This window comes from Antechinus flavipes, chromosome 4 (assembly GCF_016432865.1).
Source record: "Antechinus flavipes isolate AdamAnt ecotype Samford, QLD, Australia chromosome 4, AdamAnt_v2, whole genome shotgun sequence".
NCBI classification, from domain to species: Eukaryota; Metazoa; Chordata; class Mammalia; order Dasyuromorphia; family Dasyuridae; genus Antechinus; species Antechinus flavipes.
In genome coordinates, this window is record NC_067401.1 from 339,557,772 (window position 1) to 339,582,421 (window position 24,650).

The window sequence follows — 24,650 nt, forward strand, 5'->3', positions numbered from 1 at the left end:
AACAAAAGAAAGGATCCTAGTACTGATGTCAATTTTGATTGGTATTTGGATAAGGGGAGTCGCAGAAAGGAGGAGAGTAAGAGGAGAATGTGAGTGCTAAGTTCTTCTCCCCAGGTCCCCTCTTTTTATGTGTATATTTGATCTTTTAAAATACAGATCACCATTCTTTTGTTGCATGGCACATTCTCAGGCTGTAGTCTGTTTTATAATGTTTTGAAAATTGGCTGGAAAATGGACCTTGAACTCTTGATAAAAATAATGGACATTTCTTGGAAACAATTTTAATTCATTTCTACCTATCCTCCTACAGTATTTTTAGTATACATGCTATGATGTCACTTATGTCATGCAAAATAACTAGAGTATATATATTGATTGCTTTGATCTTTAGAAAAGTTAGTTTTATCTTCCAAGAAGTAATAGGCTACCTTTGCTTATAAGGGTCATGTCTTTTTTTTTTTTTTAATTCATCAGAATATAATCCAGCATTAATATCTTTATTTTTCTTCCAACCCAAAAAAAAAAAAAAAAAAGCCCTTAGAAAATTACTTCTTTTTTTTCCTAAATGGGATTTTAGTAAACCAGAACATTACAGTTGATGTATCATGGGTCCATAATTTAGGAAATATGGGTTCTGTTTTGACTCTGGCATAATTTTAATTATATGTCCTTAGAGAAGTCACTGAAGACCTTCAGATTCTTCTTTATAAGCAGTGGTTTGGATAAGAGCTATAAATTCCAATGATTCAATAGGCTATGACCTATTGAACTTGCTATTCATATGAAATGATAGTTTTCTTAAAGAGAGTATTCAAAGACTTTTACTACCTTCAATGCCAAATTAGAATGACTCCATATGCTGTCATTACATGATGTCTTAGTTTTTGCTTAAAAGTCATGACCTAAAAGCTTTATTTAAATCACTAAAAAGTTTTATTCATGAAAATTTTAACTAATTACACTTTGGTGGTATTGTAAAAAAGATATCTATAAAGCCTGGCCCAGAAGGCATAAAAATATAATATGGGAAAGGGTGCTAAGTAGTGTGGTAGCTAATATAATTAAATGGAGACAAAGAGTTAAATAAATACCAAGTATATACGGAGTTATTTTCCCTAACATTATAAGATATAACACTTAAAAGATGTTATCTATTGATCTCAATTCTCCCTCCCTCATCCTCCCCCCCAAAAAAAGAGCATCTTGTTTATCTTGCTTAAAATTTTATGGCAATCTACATGTATATTGAAGGCATCCTTGAAGGAAATAGAAGTAAACCATCAATCTTTATGCAAATTATAATATTTATTCTTAACCATTATACAATTTACTTAAAAATGTAAAATTCAAATTTATGCTATGCTTCTTTATTTGTTGATTATTTTAAATTAAAACCCTTTGGTAAAGCAAAACATTGGTTTAAAGTCTTCCTCTAGGAAGATATCTCACAAGAATATGCCAGTTATATAATATTATAAAAGATTCTTGAAACTTAAAAAATGTTTAATACTTCTTTGACCATTAGTAAGAAAGAGATAAAATAAAGAGAACAAATTGTTATGTTTTTTCATGATTATGTAAAGCCCTGAAAACTATTACAGAGTTTTCTTAAAAAACAAAACAAAACAAATAGTTTTTTTTAGGATATTTTATAGTTGAATTGATTATTTATAGTATTCATCCATCATTATATACATCTTGGAGAAACATTGTAAATAAACAGTATTTTGGACCCAGAATTGAGCAGAAGAAGAAAATGATACATTTGGGAAATCACAGAAGTCTTATTTTATTTTATTTTATTTTATAATAACTTTATATTGACAGAATCCATGCCAGGGTAATTTTTTTACAACATTATCCCTTGCACTCGCTTCTGTTCCAATTTTTCCCCTCTTCCCTCCACCCCCTCCCCTAGATGGCAAGCAGTCCTATATATGTTAGATATGTTGCAGTATATCCTAGATACAATATATGTTTGCAGAACCGAACAGTTCTCTTGTTGCACAGGGAGAATTGGATTCAGAAGGTAAAAATAACCCGGGAAGAAAAACAAAAATGCAAATAGTTCACATTCATTTCCCAGTGTTCTTTCTTTGGGTGTAGCTGCTTCTGTCTATCATTTATCAATCGAAACTGAGTTAGGTCTCTTTGTCAAAGAAATCCACTTCCATCAGAATACATCCTCATACAATATCGTTGTTGAAGTATATAATGATCTCCTGGTTCTGCTCGTTTCACTCAGCATCAGTTCATGTAAGTCTCGCCAGTCCTCTCTGTATTCATCCTGCTGGTCATTTCTTACAGAACAATACTATTCCATAACGTTCATATACCACAATTTACCCAGCCATTCTCCAATTGATGGGCATCCATTCAATTTCCAGTTCACAGAAGTCTTTTTAATGACAAGAAGCTTCTTATTGAAATGAAGGCTAATAGTCTTCTTGTGATGTAATATATGTCCATGAGTCATGAAACTGTATGGTCTCAAGTGAACTTGCCTTGTGGGTCCCCCACATTGCAATATAGAAGCCAGGTTGGCAGTGAAATGTATTATTCAGGAGAAAAGAGTGTAAAGAACAGTATCAAAGGAAGGTATTATAGAAGGTAAGCTGAAGAGAAAGAGGAATGGATAGCCTTATAAGGCATGGGGCAGGATCATTTTGTAATCTGCCCCATTGGAGGCAATACCCATATTCTTAAAATCATAATCTGTCAGTCAACATTACATTTATTAGGCATCTACTATATGCTAGGCTTTGAACTAAGACAATCTCATCCCTCAAGGAGCTTACAGTCTAGCCAGGAAGATAACAAGTAAATATGGATCAAGAATATTTATATATGTAAACATTACACACACACAAATAGGAAACAATAGAGAGGAAGGCATTACAATTCAGAGGTTTTGGAATACCTACAGGGATTTTAATTTAGATTTAAGGAAAAAAGAGAAGCCAGAAAGTCACATAATTAAAAAAAAATTTGTCTAAAGAATGTTATTCAATTCAAGATAATTGTTTTTTCCCCCTTTAGGAATGCTTACAATATCAGATAAACTGGATTGTGAACATTTTAAGAGTAGATAATCTCCTCTACTGATTTCTTGCTACCATATTTAAGAAACATATTCTGCTTTTAAGACCAGTTGTAGGTAGACTTTCTGGAGATTTGTTTGGTTTACAATTCAAATTCAGTAGTAAGGGTTTCTTAAAACGCTTTTATGCCCAATAGGTTTTCTAAATGCCATAACATGTAGGTATTATTACACTAAGTATATAGCAGTATACATACGTAGATAGATGCTTCATTAAGGGATAATACATCTGTATGTACTATAAGAAAATAAACCATACCTCTTAGGCTTAATGTATTTGATTTATTAGACACACCTGGATCTAACAACTTTAATCATTGCAGGGTTGGGGGTGGAGAGCCGGTGTGGAGAAGCAAGAAAGTAACTTTCATTCGGGTTTTAAAATTTTAATTATCATGGCACTTTGAATACCACACATCTATGGAGAGCTCACTTTAAGAACTGTGAAAAATGTTGTCTTTAGAAGAAAATTCCAAATCACCTGGGTAAAGATTTATGCAAGCTGGTTAGCTTTTGTAGTATCATTTATCATGTTGATTGATGAGAATGGCTAGCAAATACTGTTCTTGCAAGTTAATCTGGTTTTCCCTCTTTGCATTTATGTATGATATTAATCTGTGTTAAAAGGTTAATATAGTTATACCACTATTTGTAAATCTAAAAATCTTTTTTTTTTAAAGAAATATAGTTTTTGGGGGGTGTTTTTGGAGTTTTACAAATTAACCAGATTTTCCTTCTTTATTCCTTCCCCTTTTCCTTATAACAATGAAGAGAAAAAAAGACAACAAACCAATCAGTATATAAAAGAAATCTGACTTATATGCTATATTCCATTATTATGCAAAAGATTCCACCTCTGCAAAGGATTGGGGAAATGTTTGTCTTTCAGATTTCTTCTTTGGGGCCAAGATTGTTATTTGTCAATTTTGCAATATTCATTTTTAGTTTTGTCGTCTTTTCATTTATACTTGTCTTTGAGTATATTGTTTTCTTGGTTTTTCTTTTTTCACCAGCTCATGGAAGTCTCCCTTGTTTCTCTAGATTCATCTTCATATTCATTGTTTTTTGCAGGCATTATAACACATTTCATTCAGGAGCCACAATTTGTTTAGACATTCCCTAATCGGCATGCATTTATTTGCTTTTCAATACTTTCTTGTCACAAAAAAAAAACCTCTTCTTCACATAAAAGTTAACATCCGTCAATGTGCTCTATTTTAAAGTGGACATAGAATATGCACACACAAAAAAGTTCTGAATTACAAAATAAGTTAGTAAAAAAGGTTTTCCTGGCTGACTGATCAGTACTGCTACTCTAGGAATTGATCAGTTGTCACAATTATATTATTAGTAGCTCCTCTCTATTTTGGAAGTAATCAAATCTCAGTAACTGTTGTTGCCCACTCCCCTATTTACTTCTTGTTGATTGGTTTTTAGTTCCCCTTTGTGAAAATCTTTCCTTTCACTTGGCAGTTGTCTTAATACAAATGTAGAATTCACTGCAGCTGCTTGTGATAATGCACCTTCTCCTTCATACACCCCACCCCACCCCCTCACCAGACGCCTACATATACACACAAACCCCGAGGGGTTATTTTGTCCATACAAGTATGGCCAATTCAGTTCAACAAGCATTTAAAAAAGCACTGATGCTAGGCACTAGAGAAAATGTCTGCTTTGAAAAGCTTCACAGACTTGAAATCCCCATTTTTTTCTCTTTACTCTCTTTCTCAATTTCCTAAGCTAGTCAGTTTTATTCCAGGATATCTCCTTTCTGTCACAAACACCATCCTATTTCAAGACCTTGTTTCCCCTCATTTTTTACTCCTCAACTATTGCAGTCATGTTCTAATTGATTCCCAAACACAATTCTCTTCTTATCTATCCATTTTCCACATAATTGCTAAAAGAAAAAATACTTGGTAAGCTCTTTGAGAGCAGGGATTGTTTCAGATTTTTTGGGGTGGTTTTCTTTGTTGTTGTTTTTATCTGTAGCAGTACCTGGCTCAGAGTAGCTGCTTGATGAATTTTTGTTAATTGATAGATCTTGCTACTCCCTCTTGTGTCTTGTATAAAGTACAAATCTCTGATTTCAAGTTCTTAGAAATCCAATTGCAGTTCATTTTCTTAAATGTGTTTTTTCATTTCTCCATGTCCCTATCTGCCTCCCCTCTGAGATTATTTTCCAACTATTCTGCAAATACCATCTTTCTATTTTTGCAAAAGCTGGCTGGTATGGCTAGAATCCACTCTCTCTCTTGAATTAGTTTTCTCTTCAGAACTCCATTCAAGTGCCATCTCTTCCAGGAAGCCTATCCAGATTTCTTTTTGTTGTTAATACTTTGTTCTCTCCTCCCCCATCCTTTTATACACTTTGTATATATAGAATGTAAAGTTGAGATCCAGGTTCAACTTTATTTTGGGAAGAGGCTTTTGTATTTACTCTAGAGCTTAGCACAGTATCTGGCTCATAATTGATATTTAACAAATATACTTATTGGGCGAATAAATGAACATTTATAGAACATATAAGTAAAGAAGAGATGTCACATTAAGGTAAAGATGCAAGAGTGACCAAGGCAGGCTTTCTTATACAGGTTGCTTTTCACATTTTTTGGTGGGGTAAGGAAGCAGGGATGGTGGGTTGGGGGAAAGAAGGGGAAACAGGATTGTATTTTGTTCATATCTAGTAATACATAACTAGGGAATGAATTGAAGATACTAAATTTCTTGTTAGTGATGTCATGATACTGGCCTAGAGCATAAAAATATTTTTTTTATTTTTTCTTCTTAGAGTGTTTCAAAGTCAGTGGCCTTTTATTAAGCAGCACTATATGTTAGGCGTCTCATGGCAAAGAAGTCAGTTGATAAAAGTTTATACTGATGTATAGATACAGAGGTCCCTAGGTGGCTCTGGAGTCGGGAAGATCTGAGTTCAAATTGAGCTCCAGATTCTGGGGGTTTCTGGGCAAGTCAACATTATTTATAAATAGAGCCTTAAACTAAGTTAAAATCTGTATCTTGATTCTTTTACTTTCAGGAGTATGACTTTCCTTAAGGAAGACAAAATTTATTTCCATCCATGCAATTAAAGAAATAACAAAAGTTGTGAATGTTACATAATAAGCTTAAAAAAAAACTTCATCACTAAATAAGAATGTTTTACATTGCAAACTTAAATATACAGAAGCTACAAGGAATATGAATTACATACCCCTTGATTTTTTAATAGAAAAAAAGATCAAAGAAAGGATATTTATTAATTGAATTTGTGAGTTAATATCTTTTGCCTATCTTACTGTTTTAGCTTTTTTCATTAGGCTGATGACTATTGTCCTATCTAACTTTACACTTAAAATTCTTAAAATAAGTGATGCTTTAAAAAAATGATAACTTGGGATGAAATGGAAGTAAGATCCATTACTACTTTTCTTTAGCTCAGCAGTCATTGCTTCAGTCCTTTGGGTTGCAGAGGAATTGTTGGATTTGCTGCCCCTAGAGGTAGCAATCTGATACAACAATTAATATTATCCATACAACAGTATTTCTACAGGGGTTGTGAACTGCCTGCAAATCTGTGGGAGAAACTGGATAATCCTACTCCCAAAACTGCATTTGAGGAACTTGCCTGGATAGCAGACGAGGCTGGGGTTATTTAGTTCTCTAGGTATAGAGTAAAATTGCCATGGTGAGTAGCAAGGAGGTGAATTTAACTTAAAGAAACTGACTTGAAGAAAGGAATGTGTACCTTTAAAACTATGCAAATGAAATCTTTTGTTATTTTAGTTTGTGTATTCTGATGTACTTTTTCCATTCTGAATTATCGCATTGCAACCATAACTTCCATTTTGTATTTTCCTCATCATCATCAATTATAATAAGCTATGATAGCTATCATTTATATGTCACTATGCCAGGCATTGTGATAAGCTCTTTAAAATTACTATTTCATTTGATCCTCCAATAACTCTTCAAGGTAGGAATTTTTATTATCTGCATTCAATAGATGGGAACTGTACAGAGATTAAGTTACTTGCTAGGTTTGACTATCCATTGTGCCACCCTGCTACATCAACTCAGAGAAACTGAAAGAGAACTTGACGGAATCCACGAAATCAGATTAGATAATCTCAAAAAAATCAGCTGCAGCTGTTAATATTTTGTGGATCTTTATTTCAGCTGTGATAGTTTTTAAGAGAAACCAGGGCTGACTTAAATCTATCTGCCATTAACAATTTGCCACATGCTTCTTATTAATTATAATTGGTATTTTTATTCCGCTTCAAGATTTGCCCAGTACTTTAAATATGTCATAGCATTGAAGAGCAATCAACCCTGGGTTGGAGATCTGTTATTTTTTTCATTTCACAAATAAGGAAACTGAGGCACAGAGAAGTTTAGTGACTTGCTAAACTGTCATTTAGGGGTGTCAGATGGTAAACAGGTTTTCCTGACTCTAATCTAGGACTTTGTACTAACCCACTGGAGAAGGCTGCTTTTCTAGTTGGGAATCGTTATTGGAAACATTTCTATATTGCCTACTATGAACAAGATACCAAATACTTTATTAATATTATCCCAGTTCCATGTCTTACATTGAAATGTTTTATGTTATAACTGGTTACAAATTGTCTCTAGCTCTTTAGTGGTTACAAATTGTTTACCTTGTAACTCTGTTGAATTCATGGGTAGTACAAGTGTAATGATAATTTCAGTTTTATAGGTAGGGAAACTGAGGTGCTTAGAGGTAATTTCCATAGGCAAATTCTTTAACCTGGGCAGTGTTGGAGTTGAACAGAGATCTCCCAGTTCTATCTAGTGTTCTTTGTAAGTAAGATGAAGAGGAGGTCTTCCAAGAGCTAGAAAAGAGCAGAAATGTGGTAATACCCTGGAGAAAAGGGGACAGGAATTCTTCCTTTTTTAGTTTTGTGGTCGAGAAATCTGTAAGAATATGTAAAAATGTGTAAGAAGCTGAAAGGCTGGAGAGTTTTCACATATATCTCTGAATGTTTTTATTGATACTTGCAAATCATTTTTGATGAAGGCTAACATATGAATCCTAGGGACTGGTTGCTTCTCTTTAATTGATGTGGGACTAGAAAAACAAAGCTGTGTCAGGAATGAAATAACCATCTTGATAGTGTGATAGAATACAAACTTTTATGCATCCTAATGCTTAAAACAATTCCTGCTCTCTGCTTGATCTTGTGGCAACTGGGGCAGGGGAAAGGGGGGGAGGGCTGCTTTCCTTTAACTGAACCATGTGACTGACTTGGTCATCCTGCCAAGTGAAGTAAGAGGTACTTTAAAACTCTCCAGCCCAGAAAAGGGACAGACCACAACGGGATGTCTATCCTGTAACTAGACTGCTTTTCATATCAGGCACTGAAGGAGTGAGCAAACATTGGTCAATCTGTTCAGGCAGCGTGTGCTCTCCTTGGCTTGTCTGGAAGCTGTTGCATGCTTAGTTCTGCTTAAAAGAAAGCTGCACAGAATAAAATAGCAACTAGGAAGCCCCTTCGCCTGAGAAAGGAATCAAGGATTTCTGGAGACCTGCTATTTAATATGCTAGGGACCATAACAATCACAGGTGAGCAGAATGAATTTGTAGTGTTTGGGGACTGCAAATTGAGTTTGATTATATTTGCATGTCAAATTTTATTATGTTGACCATGCTGGTCATACTCATGTTTGGGGTGGGGCAGTATGCTAGAGTATTCTCAATGAGTTCTGATGATTTTATGTAAGTGTTCATTTTTGGGGGGAGATAGATGGACAAAGAATATTTTGAATACAAGAGATACCCTCCTTCAAGTGCGTAATTTATACTAAAATTATGTCTTTAATATTCTATATTACCTTTACAGTAAAAGAGAAGCTTTTTTAAAAAGCAAAATTTGGTGTTTGGTTCACCATGTATTAATAAATTTATGATGGAAAGAGCTTTTGTTGCCATTGTTTTTAAGGATTCTCAAAATAGAATGTAATTAGCAAGACACTTATTTTTGAGAAGTTAGAGGCAATATAAAACTTGGTTTTCAATGTGCCAAATAATGTAATTTATCAAAGTTAAGTTTTTCTGATATTTATGATGCAAAAGTTAGTCTTCTCTAATATTGCAATTCTAATGACACTTAGTATGTCAGTATATTCCTGAGTTTTGCTTTCTAGAAAACTGGCAGTATGCATATAATAATATTTTCTCATTAAACATGTGTTAGAAAACACTTGATTTGTAGTTTAATTCTTGGTTTCTGGAATGAATGTAGAGACCTTGTCTAAATCTTGTAAATTAAAGAATAAAAATCCTTCCCCAACTGTTTAAAGACAATTTTTAATTGCCTCAAAATCTCTACAGATTCTTTCCATTTCATTGCTAATAGCTGCATTTTTACTTGTAGTTTTTCCATGTGGTATTTTTTAAAGCATAAGCATATTTGTATAAATCACATACATACATAGGAAAAACCTATACTTTGAACATGTTATATTAAACGGAATATTTTTCCTTCATAAAAACTAATCTGTAGGAACTTGTTTTTGCAAACCATCTTTTTTTAAATTTTAATTTTTCATTGTTTTAATGGAATGCCCCCCCCCAAAAAAAAAAAACTCAATATACTAGAGATTGTAATGTCTTTGCTTGTTTTGACTCTCATGCAAGATTGTACAAGTCTGCCAGAAATCATAGAAAAATCACTTCAAGCTTTTTCTGTTCACACTTTTTCCCCCTCCTTCCATCATATTTCTAAACTGTAGGAGAAATCTATCAAACTCCAATCCTGCCTTCAAGGGATGGCATGTGGTGTATAACAGCTGGCAGATGGGGGGCAGGGTTTCATGCCTAGCCGTCTACTTGGCTGGTTTGTTTGTGACTAGGTTTTCAATAAAAATAGTTACTTAACTTATCACTTGCTGTGGCTCTTTATCCTTTTAGTTTTCTTGCGAGGGAGGAAGGGAGGGGGAAGTAATTAAATGACAAATGACATAATGGGATAGATAGTAAAAGGGACATTTAAGTTTTTTTTAAAAAGCTCATCAGAAAATTAGATTAAATGCTTTTTGAATTGTAGTATAATTTTACTGTGGGAAGGGGGCACTTATTTTCCAGAGTGAATATATAAAGTAACACAGGGAATGAATAAAATGGCATAGAAACTTGGGCTACACAAATAAAGCTAAAAGAGAATATGTAATCAGATGAAATAATGAGGGGTTTTATCTTGACAAGGAAAACATTCTTATTTAAAAGTGAATATCACAAATATTTTTGAAATTATTTGTTTTTGAAAAGTTAACACTTGGTGAGGCACATAAGTATTTAAAGCTGACAGTTGCATCTTGCTATACAGTATTTGTCTAAAATTGTTTATTTTTTAAAATTTGACAAAGAATTCATTCTATTTCATTTTTAGAACAATATAAAAATGGCTAGAATTGTTACATTCAAATTTCATATTCTTAAAGATGACTTCATTTTTATTGTAAACTATATTTTAAGGGCATTTTATAGACATTAAAGTCCAGCATTCTTAAATTTCCTTCATCTCCCTTCTCCTCTCTCTTTCTTGGCACTGCTCATTCCCCAGATCTGTAATGCATTTTCTCCTCACCTTCATCCTCAAGATTCACTATACTTAGGCAGCACCTTCAATACTTTCTCTTCAGATTACTTCCCCTCCTTCCAATTGCTAATACCTTCCTTCTCTATATTTATTTTATTAATTAACAGTCTGTTTAGCATGAGGACTATTTTTGTTCTCTGTTGGTGTTCCCTATACTTTGGCAGGGCTCCTGGCATACAGTAAGATTAATAAATGCTTGTTGAGTGATTTGTATCCCAAATATTTATTTTTTATATATATATATATATATATATATATATATATATATATTAGATAACATGGTATACAGCAATGCTATACTCGAAAGAAAAATCTCCTTAAGAGGACTAAAATTAAACATGGTGAAGGTTCACATTCTGTGTTATGTGTACGGAGAATGCATTTAATAAAATAAATCTTTTAAAGGTCTAAGAAGAGAAACTACTTGAAATTGCTGAAGGAGGTAGAGGAGTCAGGATAACCTGAATTTCCTGAATACTTTTGTTTCTTCTTTTCAGATGATCCCCAAATTTCACTAGCGTCAACGATCACATAGTTGATGATTTTATTGATGTATAGACAAAAAGTAAAGGTAGAGATAAATGCATTTAAGTTGTGAATCATTAGGGAACATTAAACATATGTTTATATATAGTTACTATATGTATATTTAAGTATATACAGTAACTATGTGTAGTAAGGTGTGTGTGTATGTATATATATGTATCTACATGTATATACACATATTATGTGAGTATATATATTCCCATCCCTTTTCTTCCAAGATTGGTGTTACTCATTCCCTAAAAATCTTTCACTCTCATCCACTTACCTGCAGTTAACTGTTGATGTTCTCTTTCCAAGTTACCTTAGACATGTTTTTTCCCCCCTCAGTAAAATGTAAGCTGTTTTGAAGAGTCATTTTTGGTCTTTGTATATAAACAGTATCATGTTCAAAAATGGCACTTCGAATACATTAGAAAGTAAAAGAACTAATTGTCAAAATCCTCAAACAGGAATTCTTCAATTTTTTTCTCTTTTTGGGTCATGGATCCTTTTGGGAGAGTGATGAAGCTTGTGGATGAACTTATATGCATAAAATGAAATATATATATAATTATATAGGAAACTAATTATAGTTTGTACTTGAATAACTACAGTTAATTTTTAAATTTTTAAATAAATAATTTCATGGATACCAGATTGAGGCTCTGTGACCTAATGCATATGCTAGGGGGATATCAATTTGTAGAATGTCAAGAAAAAAAAACTAAGGTATTTCATCTATAATGTCTAGATCACTTTAAGAAGTTTTAGTAGTTAAAATGAACTAATAACCAAGATAAACTTTGTCTATTAGTTATCTCTGATTCCCCTTCCAGAATCAAATTAAGATATGATTTGGTCTGAAAAAATCATTTAGAGATCATCTTCTGAAAACATTTAACATGCCATCTTTATGGAATTATTTTTTTGTTTGCTTGCAAATATTAGTTTGGGGAATCCTAAATTGATGGGAGTTTCAGCCTCAATACATTGCTAATAGGCCTGACTCATTAATGGATCATTAAGCAGAAGAATATGACATAGAACAAAACCCAGATATGTTGGAGATGATTACTACTTTCCTTTGAGGTTTAAAAAATGGAGTTTTTTTATGGTCACTAGGTTTTGGAACATGGGGAGTTGGGTGTGTAGGACATAACGGATGGATTTAGAATGTGGAGAATTCTTGGAAAAATTCCAGAGCTGTGTTACAAATCTTTGGGGAAATAGTCAACCAGCTCCAGATGTCGACATGGTTGACTGCAAGCCCATGAAGTGCTTTAGAATTAACTATTACAGGACAAGCTATTACAGCCCACCCCCGCTCATCAGAAAGTTAGTTTAGCCTCTACTTATCAAAAGTAAAGGTCAAATCAAAGAAATGGATCTTAATCTTCTGAAATGATGGATGTTTCGATAATATGCCTTTTTTCATAATAAAACTATTACACACATTTCACTAATTTAAAAATAATGTTGACCCCTCACATTCCTTTTAACATTATATTTGGCTAAAATCAGACCACTTGAACTCCAGCCTACCTCATATGGATCCTATGTATTTCTGAGAAATTTTCAAATGAAATAAAGTATTGTATTGTCAGCTTTTTGTCAATTTGTTTCTGAAATGAAATTTTGATTTGAAAAAAATACTGACTGAAAACAATAGCTTTTGCCATTAATAGTCACTAGGTGTTTGGGTAGAGCCTTTGTGGTAAAGATTTACCTTTACATTCATTTCAATCATCTTTCAGAAGATTGTCAGTGAATTCCCAGTGAGAGTTCAGAACGAGGTAGTGCCCAGCAGTCGTATACTTCAGTTTTTAGGGCCCCTTGGCAGATGTGAAAGATAATTTAGATATTTGGAATTACCCTAGACAGATAGTGAGTGAAATGAGGAAAATGGGAAATAGTAGTGCATTGTAAATTAAGAACCATAGAATTTTTTAACCCTAAGACTGTTTTCTGAGTTCTAGTGGCTAACAACTCAAAGGTACAAAATCTTGGATTTAGAACTGGAAATGCTGTTAGAGGTCATGCTGTTAATATTGAGAACATGGAGTATCAGAAGATCCCCCCCCTTTTTTTTCTTTGAATTACAATATTGCTTCAAAAATGCAGTTAAAAGATGTTGAAAACAGAAGGTTGTGTGCATGTGCGTGTGTGTGTGTGTGTTTTCTCAAACATAAATGGTGGCATCTGATCTTCAACAGTCCCTTTGCTTTTTTAGCTTTTTGTTGTGTCAATTTTGTCAAGTGAGGAATATTGTAATCTGTCACACCTCTTCCTCTTGTATAGAACTAATGGAAAAATAATTGGGCATATTTTAATTAAGCTCCTTATGTATATATCCATAAAATAATCATTTTTTTTGACGTTCAGGTTTCTTTGATTTGCAAATCTAGCTAGTGAAATGGATGGAGCTGATATCTAGCCTCAGGCCAACTATGTTTCCCTGGGCAAATCTGGTATCTACTTTAGTTTCCTCATCTGTAAAAGAGGATAATAATACCTTCCTCCTAGAATTGTTTTGAGGATCAAATGAGATAATATTTGTATAGTGCTTTGCTAACCTTAAAATGGAATATAAATGCTGCCTATTATTAAAGAACATAGCATTTGATGTCTTTTAAATTCATTTGACTTTCTACTAAATAGACCTTATCATTACATCAATATAACATGATTCCAGAATTCCTTAAACTTAAAAAATGCTTGTCATTTTATGGCATTCCTTACTCCCCTCCCCCCATATCATTAAACCCTTAAAAATAAATGTCAAAGGAGCTAAGTTAACAATTGGGATACCTAGGAAAATAGAAAATCTAAAATCTAAAACTGGAAACCTTTGTTCATACAGGAAAAAAGGAAGCGTAATGAATGACAGCATCAAGAAATCCAAAGAAATATATCTTATCCTAAGAAAATGGAAGTAGTGAGAAAAGCCATTTTCCTTTCTGTTCCATAATTCACATTTTAAGGACATGATTGTCTAGATAAAGATAAAGGGGAAGTTTATGGTGGAGCTATGTTGTTACCAAATGACAAATTTGTCATTGTCATTTCCTCTCAAATGTTGCTGTTGCAATTGGGTCATTGTTATTGATTGGTATATACTTTCCAGGAAACCAGAAGGATGTCCGGATTGCTTACTAAGTATGCAGGCAGTATCCCTACTACTTGTTATGATGTTATAAATAATGAATGACATGTAATGGCATAGATACTAGATAAATTCAATGGACTTAATATCTGAAGATGTTGTCTTCAGGAAACTAAATAAACAGAGGCCATTTTATCTATATCCTAATCAACATATTTTTTCATGTGTATCTTTCTTTTCTGGATCTAGAAAAGGCAAAAATACTTTTCCAAGTAAAAATATCATTCGTGGAAAAAGAAATAGAAAAATGTTAAGTATAAATAGTATTTATATAATTATATAGTATAAGTACTATTATCTTTTATTTCTCAAGCTGGTACAAATCTTTAAGCTTTTGCTGCTGATGGAAAGTGAATTTATAATCATGTCAAAATATTTGATAAAGTGAGACTGCTACATTGGGAGTGTTCATTTCCAAAGGAGAGCTGCAGCCCTGGTAATAACTTAGTTTAATAAGGCTAATGTGACTTAGAGAACTAATCTTGGATCAGAGAAACTAGCTATTTTTTTTCTAAACACATATTATTTGACCTTTGACAAGATATTAGCTTTCTCAGTGCTCTGAGCAATTTTTTCCCCCTGAGGCAATTGAAGTTAAGTGACTTGCTCAGGGTCACACAACTAGGCAGTATTAAGTGTCTGAGGCCAGAGTTGAACTCAAGTCTTCCTGACTTCAGTGTTGGTGCCCTATCCACTGCATCACCTAGCTGTCCTTTTAAGCAATTTTCTAAGCCCAAAAGATGTAAGGAGGGCTTTACTATAGTAATAAAGTCACAGGGCCATTCCCTAATCCTAATATCAGGCAAATTAAAAATGAAAGAAAAGTGAAAAAGCAGGAACAAAGCCAGTGCATATGACTACACATTAATCCCCATTTTATTGGCCCCCAGGCTTCTAATTTATTGGCTTCTAGATACATTTGAACTGTCGAAGGTCCCTTTATATTTAGTGAAGTGGGGAATAGAACTCTAGTTAAATGCTGCTATAGCTAATAAAGGGCTGGCATGTAGATAGAAGCCGGAGCCTGACTTCCGAGCTCAGATATGGTCTCAGATATAAGCTGTGTGACCCTGGTAAAGTCACTTAACTGTGTTTGCTTCATTTTCCTGATAATGTAAAATGAGTTGGAGAAGGGAATGACAAACCACTCCTGTATCTTTGCCGAGAAAATGCCAAATTGGTCTTGAAGAGTTGGACGCAACTAAAAAGTGACTCAAACACAACAAAATAGTGAGGTGAATCCTCTCGATTTTCTCACCAATAATAGTATGCAATCCTAAAATCCAGTCATTGACGATGCTTTTTTCTACTCATTCCCTCAAATACCTGACCCTTTTTGATTATTGGAGGCAATTCTTGGAATGACATGAGGCACTCTTTATAAGAGAAGATATATTTTTCCCTAACACAGCGAGGACATGCAATAAGGACACTGGTTTTAGACACCCACCAAGACTGAGATTTAACTCCATGTGACTGGGACTTTTTATGCTATGGGAAGCTGAGGCCAGTCAAGTTCCAGGGACAGCTGTTGGCATGATGGAGGTAGATTGATATGAATTTATCTTTTTAGGTAAAGACTCTCCACGTTTTGGATGGGAGGAAAGAATTTGTATCAGGGAAATACTAGTTTGAACACATTCAGGATTTCACCCTTATGCTAATATATCCTAATATATTTAATGTTTCTCACTTGATTTGCATTACCTATTAAGATATTTCTTTGAGGATATTTCTATTAAACTTTACATAAGTTTTTCTATCTCTTCTTGTCTTAAAGCTTTCACTCCCAATTTTTCAGTCTCCATATATCACCATTTTCTAGTTACAAAGTTACACAGTTCTAATTACAAATAATTTGGAATCACCTTGAATTTTTCCCTGCCTTAATTTTCAAATTAATCTTTTCAAAATACCATTATCATTATTTCACTCCTGTGCTATAATTCTCAAGTGGAGAATCATTGCTTATAGTAGAGTAGCATTCTTTAACTGGATGGTAAAGTAACTCCGTAGTCTGCCATCACTGTTTCCTTTAGTTCTTTTCCAAAATGAATCTTCCGCTTTAACCAGAGTATTTTAACCTCCTCAAATACACTTAATTTGCTTCATGTTATTCTCCTTATTTTGAAAGCTCTCTTTTGTCTGCCTATTCAAACAGCCGTAAAGATTCTGGCACCAGCTCAGGACTTACCTTCTTGTGACTCTTATTGAAAACATTTATTTGTTTGTTAAATATTTTCATTTACCTTATCTTTAATGATGTTCTAGCTTTTTGGTGATCTAGCTTTTTAGTGGCTACCCCCATAGCCATTTTTTTCAAAGCAGAATATTTGGATCTTTAGTCAAAGGACTTTTCCTGCTACCTACATATATATATTTTCAGATTAAATCCATTCTTAGAAAACTAGAGTCAATCCAATTGACTACTATTCCTTCAAAATGTAGTTCTTTCCTTTCATTACCAAAAACTGCTAAAACATCTTTCCCTAAGGTGATATGAGAATGTGTTATTAATAAGATCCAATGACCTGAAGATTATTCTTAACTTCTAATTTTTGGTTTCCATGCCACTATGAGTCACTATGCTCTTATTCTCCTTTGGATGTAATTTATCCCATGTTCATGCATCATTGCCCTTAGTTACTAATTATCTGTTAATTTTTTACTTTAAGATTTCATCTGCTCCTATATATTTTGTTCTATTCCAAATAAGTTTATTCTCAAATCTATTCCCCTAACTTCTCTCAGGAATTTCATTCCTATAGAGTGAATTGATGATTGGTCATCCTCTTGAAAGTCCCACAGGTATGGTAAAACTCAGCACGACCAAAATAAAATATTTTATAGTACATATATAGAGTATGCTTGATCTTCTTTATTTCTCAAGAATTCTTTTAGAATTTGGACTATTAGAACTGGTTTATTGAGACTTCCTCATCTCTGTCTTCCCCTAATTTGTTAGTATACTCTCCCTCATTTTACCCAGGATTTTGTGTATGCCATAACTATATTCTTACCCCCTCCCCCAATAGAATATAAGCTTTGAGGGTAGGTACTATTTTGTTCTGTATATCGAGTATCTATAATGGTACCTTGAATATATGTTTACTGTATACCATGCCTATTTGAATTGAAGAGGTCCTTCAAGCTCACTATTTGTCACAGGGGCTGAAGTAAAATTTCTAAATGGTTAAGCTGCTATTTAAGAAATATTGTTGTCTAAATTTGATCCTGTGTTTCTATCTTGTAAATCAGTAGGAGTAGTAAGATAGACTGGAATTCTTTGAATTAAAACTGTATTGGGGAAAAGGAGGGGATTTCAGGATTATAGAATAATTTAGATTTAGAAGTCTATTTTATGGATAAGCAAATTGAGGCCAGAGGGCATAAAGGTACTTAATTGCTTAATATGTAGTAGTAGTATGGCTTAATTTTCACAGAAATGGGGAGCCAGGTCCTTTGACTTCAAATCCCACTACTTTTTCCCCCTCTCCGTATTCTAGGTGGTTAACCTTGGCAGTGGGCTCCCTTTCCTCTCCCCTAATTGCCCTGTCAAGCAGAAAGCAATGGAAGAATAGGCAGCAATATATAAGATTTAGTTTATAGGCAATTTTCCAAATTGACACTACTATTAAGATATATAACCCTGCTGCAGTTATTCTGATTTGGAGATATCAAAATAGTATGACACTGCCATCTGCTGTCTTAAAGTATTCATTTGGTTAGAACTGTACACTAAGAAATTGGGTTTTTGTTGGAGGAAAACTATTAGTATGATTATATACTAGTATTAGTATTATTATATATTATTATTAATACAATACTAATAGTATTAACTATATTTGGAGATAAAAGCCAAGTTATTAAATTGTTTTAAATTGGTAGTTGGATTTGGAATTCTTTATTAAGAATTAAATCCTGAATCCTTAATACATCAAAATAATAATTATAATATTGGTAGTGAATAATATTGTTAAATCACAAAGATCACATTTTTAAGTTATAAAACATAATTTTTTCTATATTTGACTCTTAAATCATTTTGTTCAACAAATAGTTTGATTTTAAAGTTGAGATTAAAAGGTAAGTTTAGCAAATTGACACCTTTTCCCATTAAAACAGATTTTACCTTTGTATTGGGGATTTTACAGCTATGTAAACAATCTATGGATATGTAATCTCGGGTCATTAAAAAATAATTTAAAAAGTATACTGGCAGTTTAAGGCTTTAAGAATTTTGCCCTTTTTATACTAAAAAACAATTTAAATTCAAAATTATACAAAGTTTCTGAGGGGGAGGACTATATATGTATGTATATGTTTCATGTGTTGATCTGTATGTTAATTAAAATGTTGAAAGCCATGAGGTATGCACTTATACAAGCTCTACAGAGTTGAGATTTGTGGTGATTTGAGAAGATAGAATTTCAAAACTCATTAAAGTGAGACCTTTAGAAATTGTCCAGTCTAATCTCCTCATTTTACAGATGAGAAAATTGAGGTGCAGAAATTTGGTCAAGTTTGCACAACTAAGATTCAGACTTCCTAAGTCCCATTCCAATGATTGTTCTACTGAATCCTTTTGCCCTCCCCCTCCTCCCCCCCCCCCCCCCCCCAGCTGAAGAAACTATTCATGGAATCTTCCTCATTCATTGTCAATGAAAAGTGGTTAGTTGTTTAAATGTATGTGGAATTATTTGTTGAAATACTTACTTTTTAAAAAAAACCCTTAGTGATCACGTAATTTGTTAGGTAATTTTTTTTTTTTTTTTAAAGAGGAATTGAATCTTCATTGGAAATTTGAATTCACTGAATTTGCTGGCAAGATCAGGTACTATATTGTCTTGTAGACATTGCAATAGTTTGAAAAGGTATATATTTTGCCACGGATACTTAAGATAGACACATGTATCAGATGGCCAGTTGTCCATTGCTACTTTATTCTAGCTTTTATCCTCTTACATGTTCAGATTGGTATGAGATTTAGTGTCTTTTCCTTTGGAAAAAAGTTGTGAATGATAATATTTGGCATTAAGGACATTTTCTTTTGCTAGTGTGGATTCAAAAGATTTGTCATGACAGATCACTTTATGGCTTTATAAAGAGTGATAAATAATTTTAGGCATGTCCTACTCTGTGTAGTTTATTTTCATTTTCTCTGTAGAGTTTAAAAAGAAAAAAAACTTTAAAAATGGTTGCTGCAATTCTGTGTTAATTTCTATCACACATTTTTGCTTGTTTTGGCCTTTGGCAATTTTCATGTAGATATAAAAGTTTAAATATATCTATCTATCTTTTCTCCCTTTGGCAAAATTGCCTCTTCATCCTATCTCTATTCCCCTCTGTCTCTGTTCAGTGGAATAAAGTTTAAAAAAGAACACTAAATTAGCAAATATTTACTAAGTACCCACTGTATGTTATTGCGAAGTTATGGGGATATTGGCTTTTTTTGGGGGGGAGGGGAGAGACCATTTTCTTTTAAGGAGGATAATAGTATTCCCTACTGCTTAGATGAGTCCAGGAGAACTTTCTCAAGGGACTGGGTAAGACTTGAAGGGTCTTTAGTGTTAAAGATAGACACATAATGCTTTTGTGTGACTATGAATGTAAGAAGAAAAGAACTATTGGAGACTGTGGGAAAAGAAAGCAAATATTTGACGAATGGAGGGAGGATTTGGCTTAAATGGATATATATATATATTTATTTTTATTTTTTTAAATGACTTTTTATTGACAGAACCCATGCCAGGGTGATTCTTTACAGCATTATCCCTTGCACTCACTTCTGTTCCGATTTTTCCCCTCCCTCCCTCCACCCTCTTCCCCAGATGGCAAGCAGTCCATTACATGTTAAATAGATTACAGTATATCCTAGATACAATATATGTGTGCAGAACCGAATAGTTGTCTTGTTGCACAGGGAGAATTGGATTCAGAAGGTATAAATAACCCGGGAAGAAAAACAAAAATGCAAGCAGTTTATATTCATTTCCCAGTGTTCTTTCTTTGGGTGTAGCTGCTGCTGTCCATCCTTGATCAACAGAAACTGAATTAGCTCTCTTTATCGAAGAGATCCACTTCCATCAGAATACATCCTCAAACAGTATCATTGTTGAGGTATATAATGATCTCCTGGTTCTGCTCATTAAATGGATATATAAAGAAAATCCGACATTTGGGTTCTGAGGAAATAATCTTACAATAACAATATAAAATTTATACAGTCAATAACAGGAAACTACCTTTAACTTTTCACAATTAATCCAGTATATTTATAGCTTAACATTGTTATAGCACTTCAAGTTTTGCAAAGCACTACACACACACACATACACACACACACACACACACACACACACACACACACACAAAACCTCATTTCATTTAGCAAATTGTGCTTAAGTCAGACCTATATTCTTTCTCCTTCAATTTTTATCTCTTTTGCTACTTATCCAAATACTTATGAATGAAATTAGTTCCAGAGCAGTTTATAATTCTGAAGCATGTCTTCATTGATTTGAAGAAAACCATGGGGGAGGCAGATTAACTTTCAGATTTTACAAATTAAAAACAAATTCTAGTCAGAAAAAATCAATTATCCTTTGACCTTTTTTGATATTTAGGAATATTAGCTATGTGAAAACTAAATGGAAAAGAGGGAAAGAGGTTTCTTTCCATCCATAGGGGAAAAAAGATCATCCAAAAAACTATGAGGAAAGTAAACATTGTATGATCTTCTCTCAGATTATGTTGTAAAATTTTATTTGTGTGGTTGGGAAATCCATCCTTTTCTCTTTTTGCCCTCCAAAGTGCTTTCTTTGAGCATTAAGAACTTTAAAATTTTATTTTTGTGTCCTTCCCAATACCTTGCAGATGATAGGAATTTTATAAATAAATGTTTGGTTTGAATTTGATTTCAAAATAGTTTAGAGACCCAGGCCTTAAAATAAATGTTGTGTGATGTATTACGATGTTTTTGTCTCTTGATTGTGTGCTTTTATCTTCCAAAACCATCAGCAGTAATATTCTGTGTATTTGTGGGAAGTAACCAAAGTATCATCCAAGAAGTAGGTACTGAAATGTTTTAGGCAACCAATAAAAAGAGAGCTACAGAAGGAAGTAGTCAGATTACTAAAATGGCAAATATGAAAATGGGAAAGTTAGTGAGAGTTATGTAGGTATGATGAGAAAGAAATATACTTGGCTTTTAATTGTGTGAAATACATACTTGAAGCAAAACTTTATACTTATTTGGGTATACCTGGAACAGGCTCAGGCTTGATGCTTGATTTCAGGATAAGCTGGCAAGGAACTAGACTATATAAAGCACGCTATTGATTTGAACTTGTTCACGAATGGGCCAAAATGGGGAAAGACTATATTCTGCTGAATGTTGCTCCTAAAGGGGTAATGACCTAGCAAAGAACTGAAGGGATGGGAGGAAAGGATTAGCGTTGTAAGGCAAAGGGGAAAGATGGAATGATTAAAAGATTATGCTTTGATAAAGGAATTTCAGGGTTCTGGAACATAGTGGCAGTTGCTTGTGAGTGATGTTAAGGGTTATAATCGTCTCTGTGTTGCTGAGAAGCAGTGCAGTAGGTCATGGGAACTCAGACACTTGGAAGCTAGTGTGTTTGACCTGTAATTTGAGGGCTGGAGCTGGAGTGGAGGAAACCAGAAAGAAAGAAGTGAGTATCTTGGGGGTCAGTGGAGAAAAGCTGTCAGAATCCTGATTGGATGATAAATTTGAATTATATACAAGAGACAAAATGTTATACTTGTTTGCACAATTTATAGCCTGAGAGTTGCCTGGGGCACTGAATGTTTGTGGAATAGCTAGTATGTACCAGAGCTGAGCCTTGACCCCAGGTCTTTCTGATAAAGAGGCAGGCTTTTATCCTGTGGGTTCCTTTACCCCCATCATCCTTGTGGCTTTGTTTCCTCAGTACTCAATTTCTTCCAATCAATCCTAGAATCAGAATTGGAGAGTTGGACCTCATCCAACATACAAGCCAGATGAGTCTTCACTCTTAATATAGCTGACAAAAGTGGTCAATCAGTCTCTCTGCCTATACATCAGTATAGAAAAATGCCTATTTTATGCCAGGCATGGTGCTGGGGGCCTCAAAGATTAGAGAACAAAATTGAAGCAGTTCTTCCTCAAGGAGCTGATTCTATATTAATAGCCTTTAACCAGATGTTCTTCACCTGGATTCTGCGAGCCTGGTATTAAAAAACAAAAAACAACTTTAACACTTCTTTTAATAAGTATTTCAAAATAATTGTATTTTTTTTGTAATTTATTATTTTGTTCATTTAAAAAGGGGCAGCTAGATGGCGCAGTGGATAGAGCACCAGCTCTGACCTGAATTCAGGCATCGTCTAGTGGACCTGAATTCAGTTCTGGCCTCGGACACTTAACACTTCCTAGCTGTGTGACTCTGGGCGAGTCACTTAACCCCCAAAAAAAGAACAAACCTTGTTCTCCTGAGAAGGGTCCATAGGAAATCCCCATAATGCCAAAGGTGCCCCATCACACATTTTCCCTCTTATCCCCAAGTTAAGAATCCCTGAAAAGAGTGGATCCCTCACACAAGAAGGTTTAAACACACACAGATACACTCTACTTCATACCCACGCCCCTTCCTGCTTCTTTACACACCACGCCCCTCCCTCTTTACATACCACACCCCTCCTTTACACACCACGCCCCTCCCTCTTTACACACCCACACCCTCCCCCTCCCTCTTTACACACCACACCCCTCCCTCTTTACATACCACGCCCCTCCCCCTCCCTCTTTACACACCACGCCCCTCCCCCTTTCTTTACACACCACGCCCCTCCCCCTCTTTTTTACACCCCTCCCCCCCTTTTTACACACCCACACCCATGTGTCTGCATGCACCAAGGCACACTGGGACCCATACATCATTAGTTCTCACCTGCCCTGCCATAGGTATCTTTAAGAGGCTTCTATTGGCGGGGGGAGGGGGGAACGCAGAAGGGGAGGGAGGGGAAGGAGGGGAGGGGGGGTGGGAGGGAGGGGAGGGAGAGGAGGGGAGGGGGGGAGGAGGAAGGAGGGAAGGGGTATTGAGGAAGTCTCCATCTAGTGGTGGAGCACATTGGGGAGAGCTTCCCATTTGATCCTCCGGGGCTCCCATAGGGTCTCAGCCCGGGAAGAACCTGGCGGGCTTAACTGCACGATGCCGTGGTGGAGCAACTGCTGTGAGTGGCAAGGGGACTTAACTGCCTTCTTTCTCAGGGGCAGGACTTGGGGAAGTCTTGGCATTCCTGTTGGGCCGAAACGGACCTAGCTTGACCAAGCTTTGGGGAAGGTCTCAGGCTTGTGAGATGGAGGATAATGGAGGGGGTGGGTGGGGCATGGTGGGGGTGGTGAGCAAACTGGAGGGGAAGCACAGCCAGCGTCACTGTCCAGGCTTAACCGGGTGCCGCCCTGAGGAGGCAGCAGGTGGCTCTGGGTTTGGGGCTGTCACCTGTGACCCCACGAAGGCTCTGGGGCCATAAACTGTTGGGAAAGGCCTGGAGAGCCGGCTAGGCCCAGACCTTCTGTTGCTACCGTGGCTGGGCCTGGCGCCTGGATGAGGCCTGCGGCCTCTGCCTGAGCCGGGTTCTGGGGGTGCCCAGAGAAGGTGGCCGGCTTCTTCCGTCCTGTTGAGGGGATGAGGCCATCAAGTTAACTAACCCCTGCATTTCACCAGGGAGGGAGAGTGGGGAAGGGAGGGGGAGGCCAGCGGAGGCTCAAGTGTAGTTAAAGTGCAAGTTCAAGGACATCTGGGTGAAGCATCCTCAGAGATGGGGGGGGACAGGGGGACGGCCAGGGAGGGGCTATTTCCTCTTCCAGAGCCTTATTAGTGTATAATTAAGGGATCTTCATTCTAAAAATACTTAATGTGGTTGTGCTGTGAAATTGTTTTTTTATTCTTCTGTGTTACTAGTTGATCTTTAATGCATTGCCGATGATGTGATCAATACAGACAACAATGAGGATGGTTACCCCCTCCCTGTAAGGAAAGAGTTTGTTGTCTTTAATGCTGAGTGGGTTTTGGAAGGTAGGGATTTGGGAAGAAAGGAAACAAATATTTGATATTCCAGGCAATGCGCTAAGTGCTTTACAACCACAATAACAACATTTATGTGGAGCTTACAGTTGCTTCCATTGTTCGGCTTACATTGCTTTGCAATTGGTACCTCTCTTGATCCTTCCACAACA

At 35.2% G+C, this 24,650-nt stretch overlaps 1 protein-coding gene across 3 annotated transcripts in view; it reads left to right on the plus strand.

The window, feature by feature from the left end:
* Positions 1-24,650, plus strand: part of AKAP12 (A-kinase anchoring protein 12) — a 120,546-nt gene that overhangs the window by 77,173 nt on the left and 18,723 nt on the right. Inside the window, exon 1 of one of the 3 annotated variants that reach the window (XM_051997939.1) lies at positions 8,473-8,690. The exons of 1 other annotated variant lie outside the window; for it this stretch is intronic. In XM_051997939.1, the coding sequence (XP_051853899.1) occupies positions 8,666-8,690 (25 nt within the window). In that variant the 5' untranslated portion in view covers positions 8,473-8,665. Of the gene's footprint in view, positions 1-8,472; positions 8,691-23,513; positions 23,645-24,650 lie in introns of those variants that run through there. One more of the 3 variants, XM_051997940.1, reaches the window with a different exon arrangement.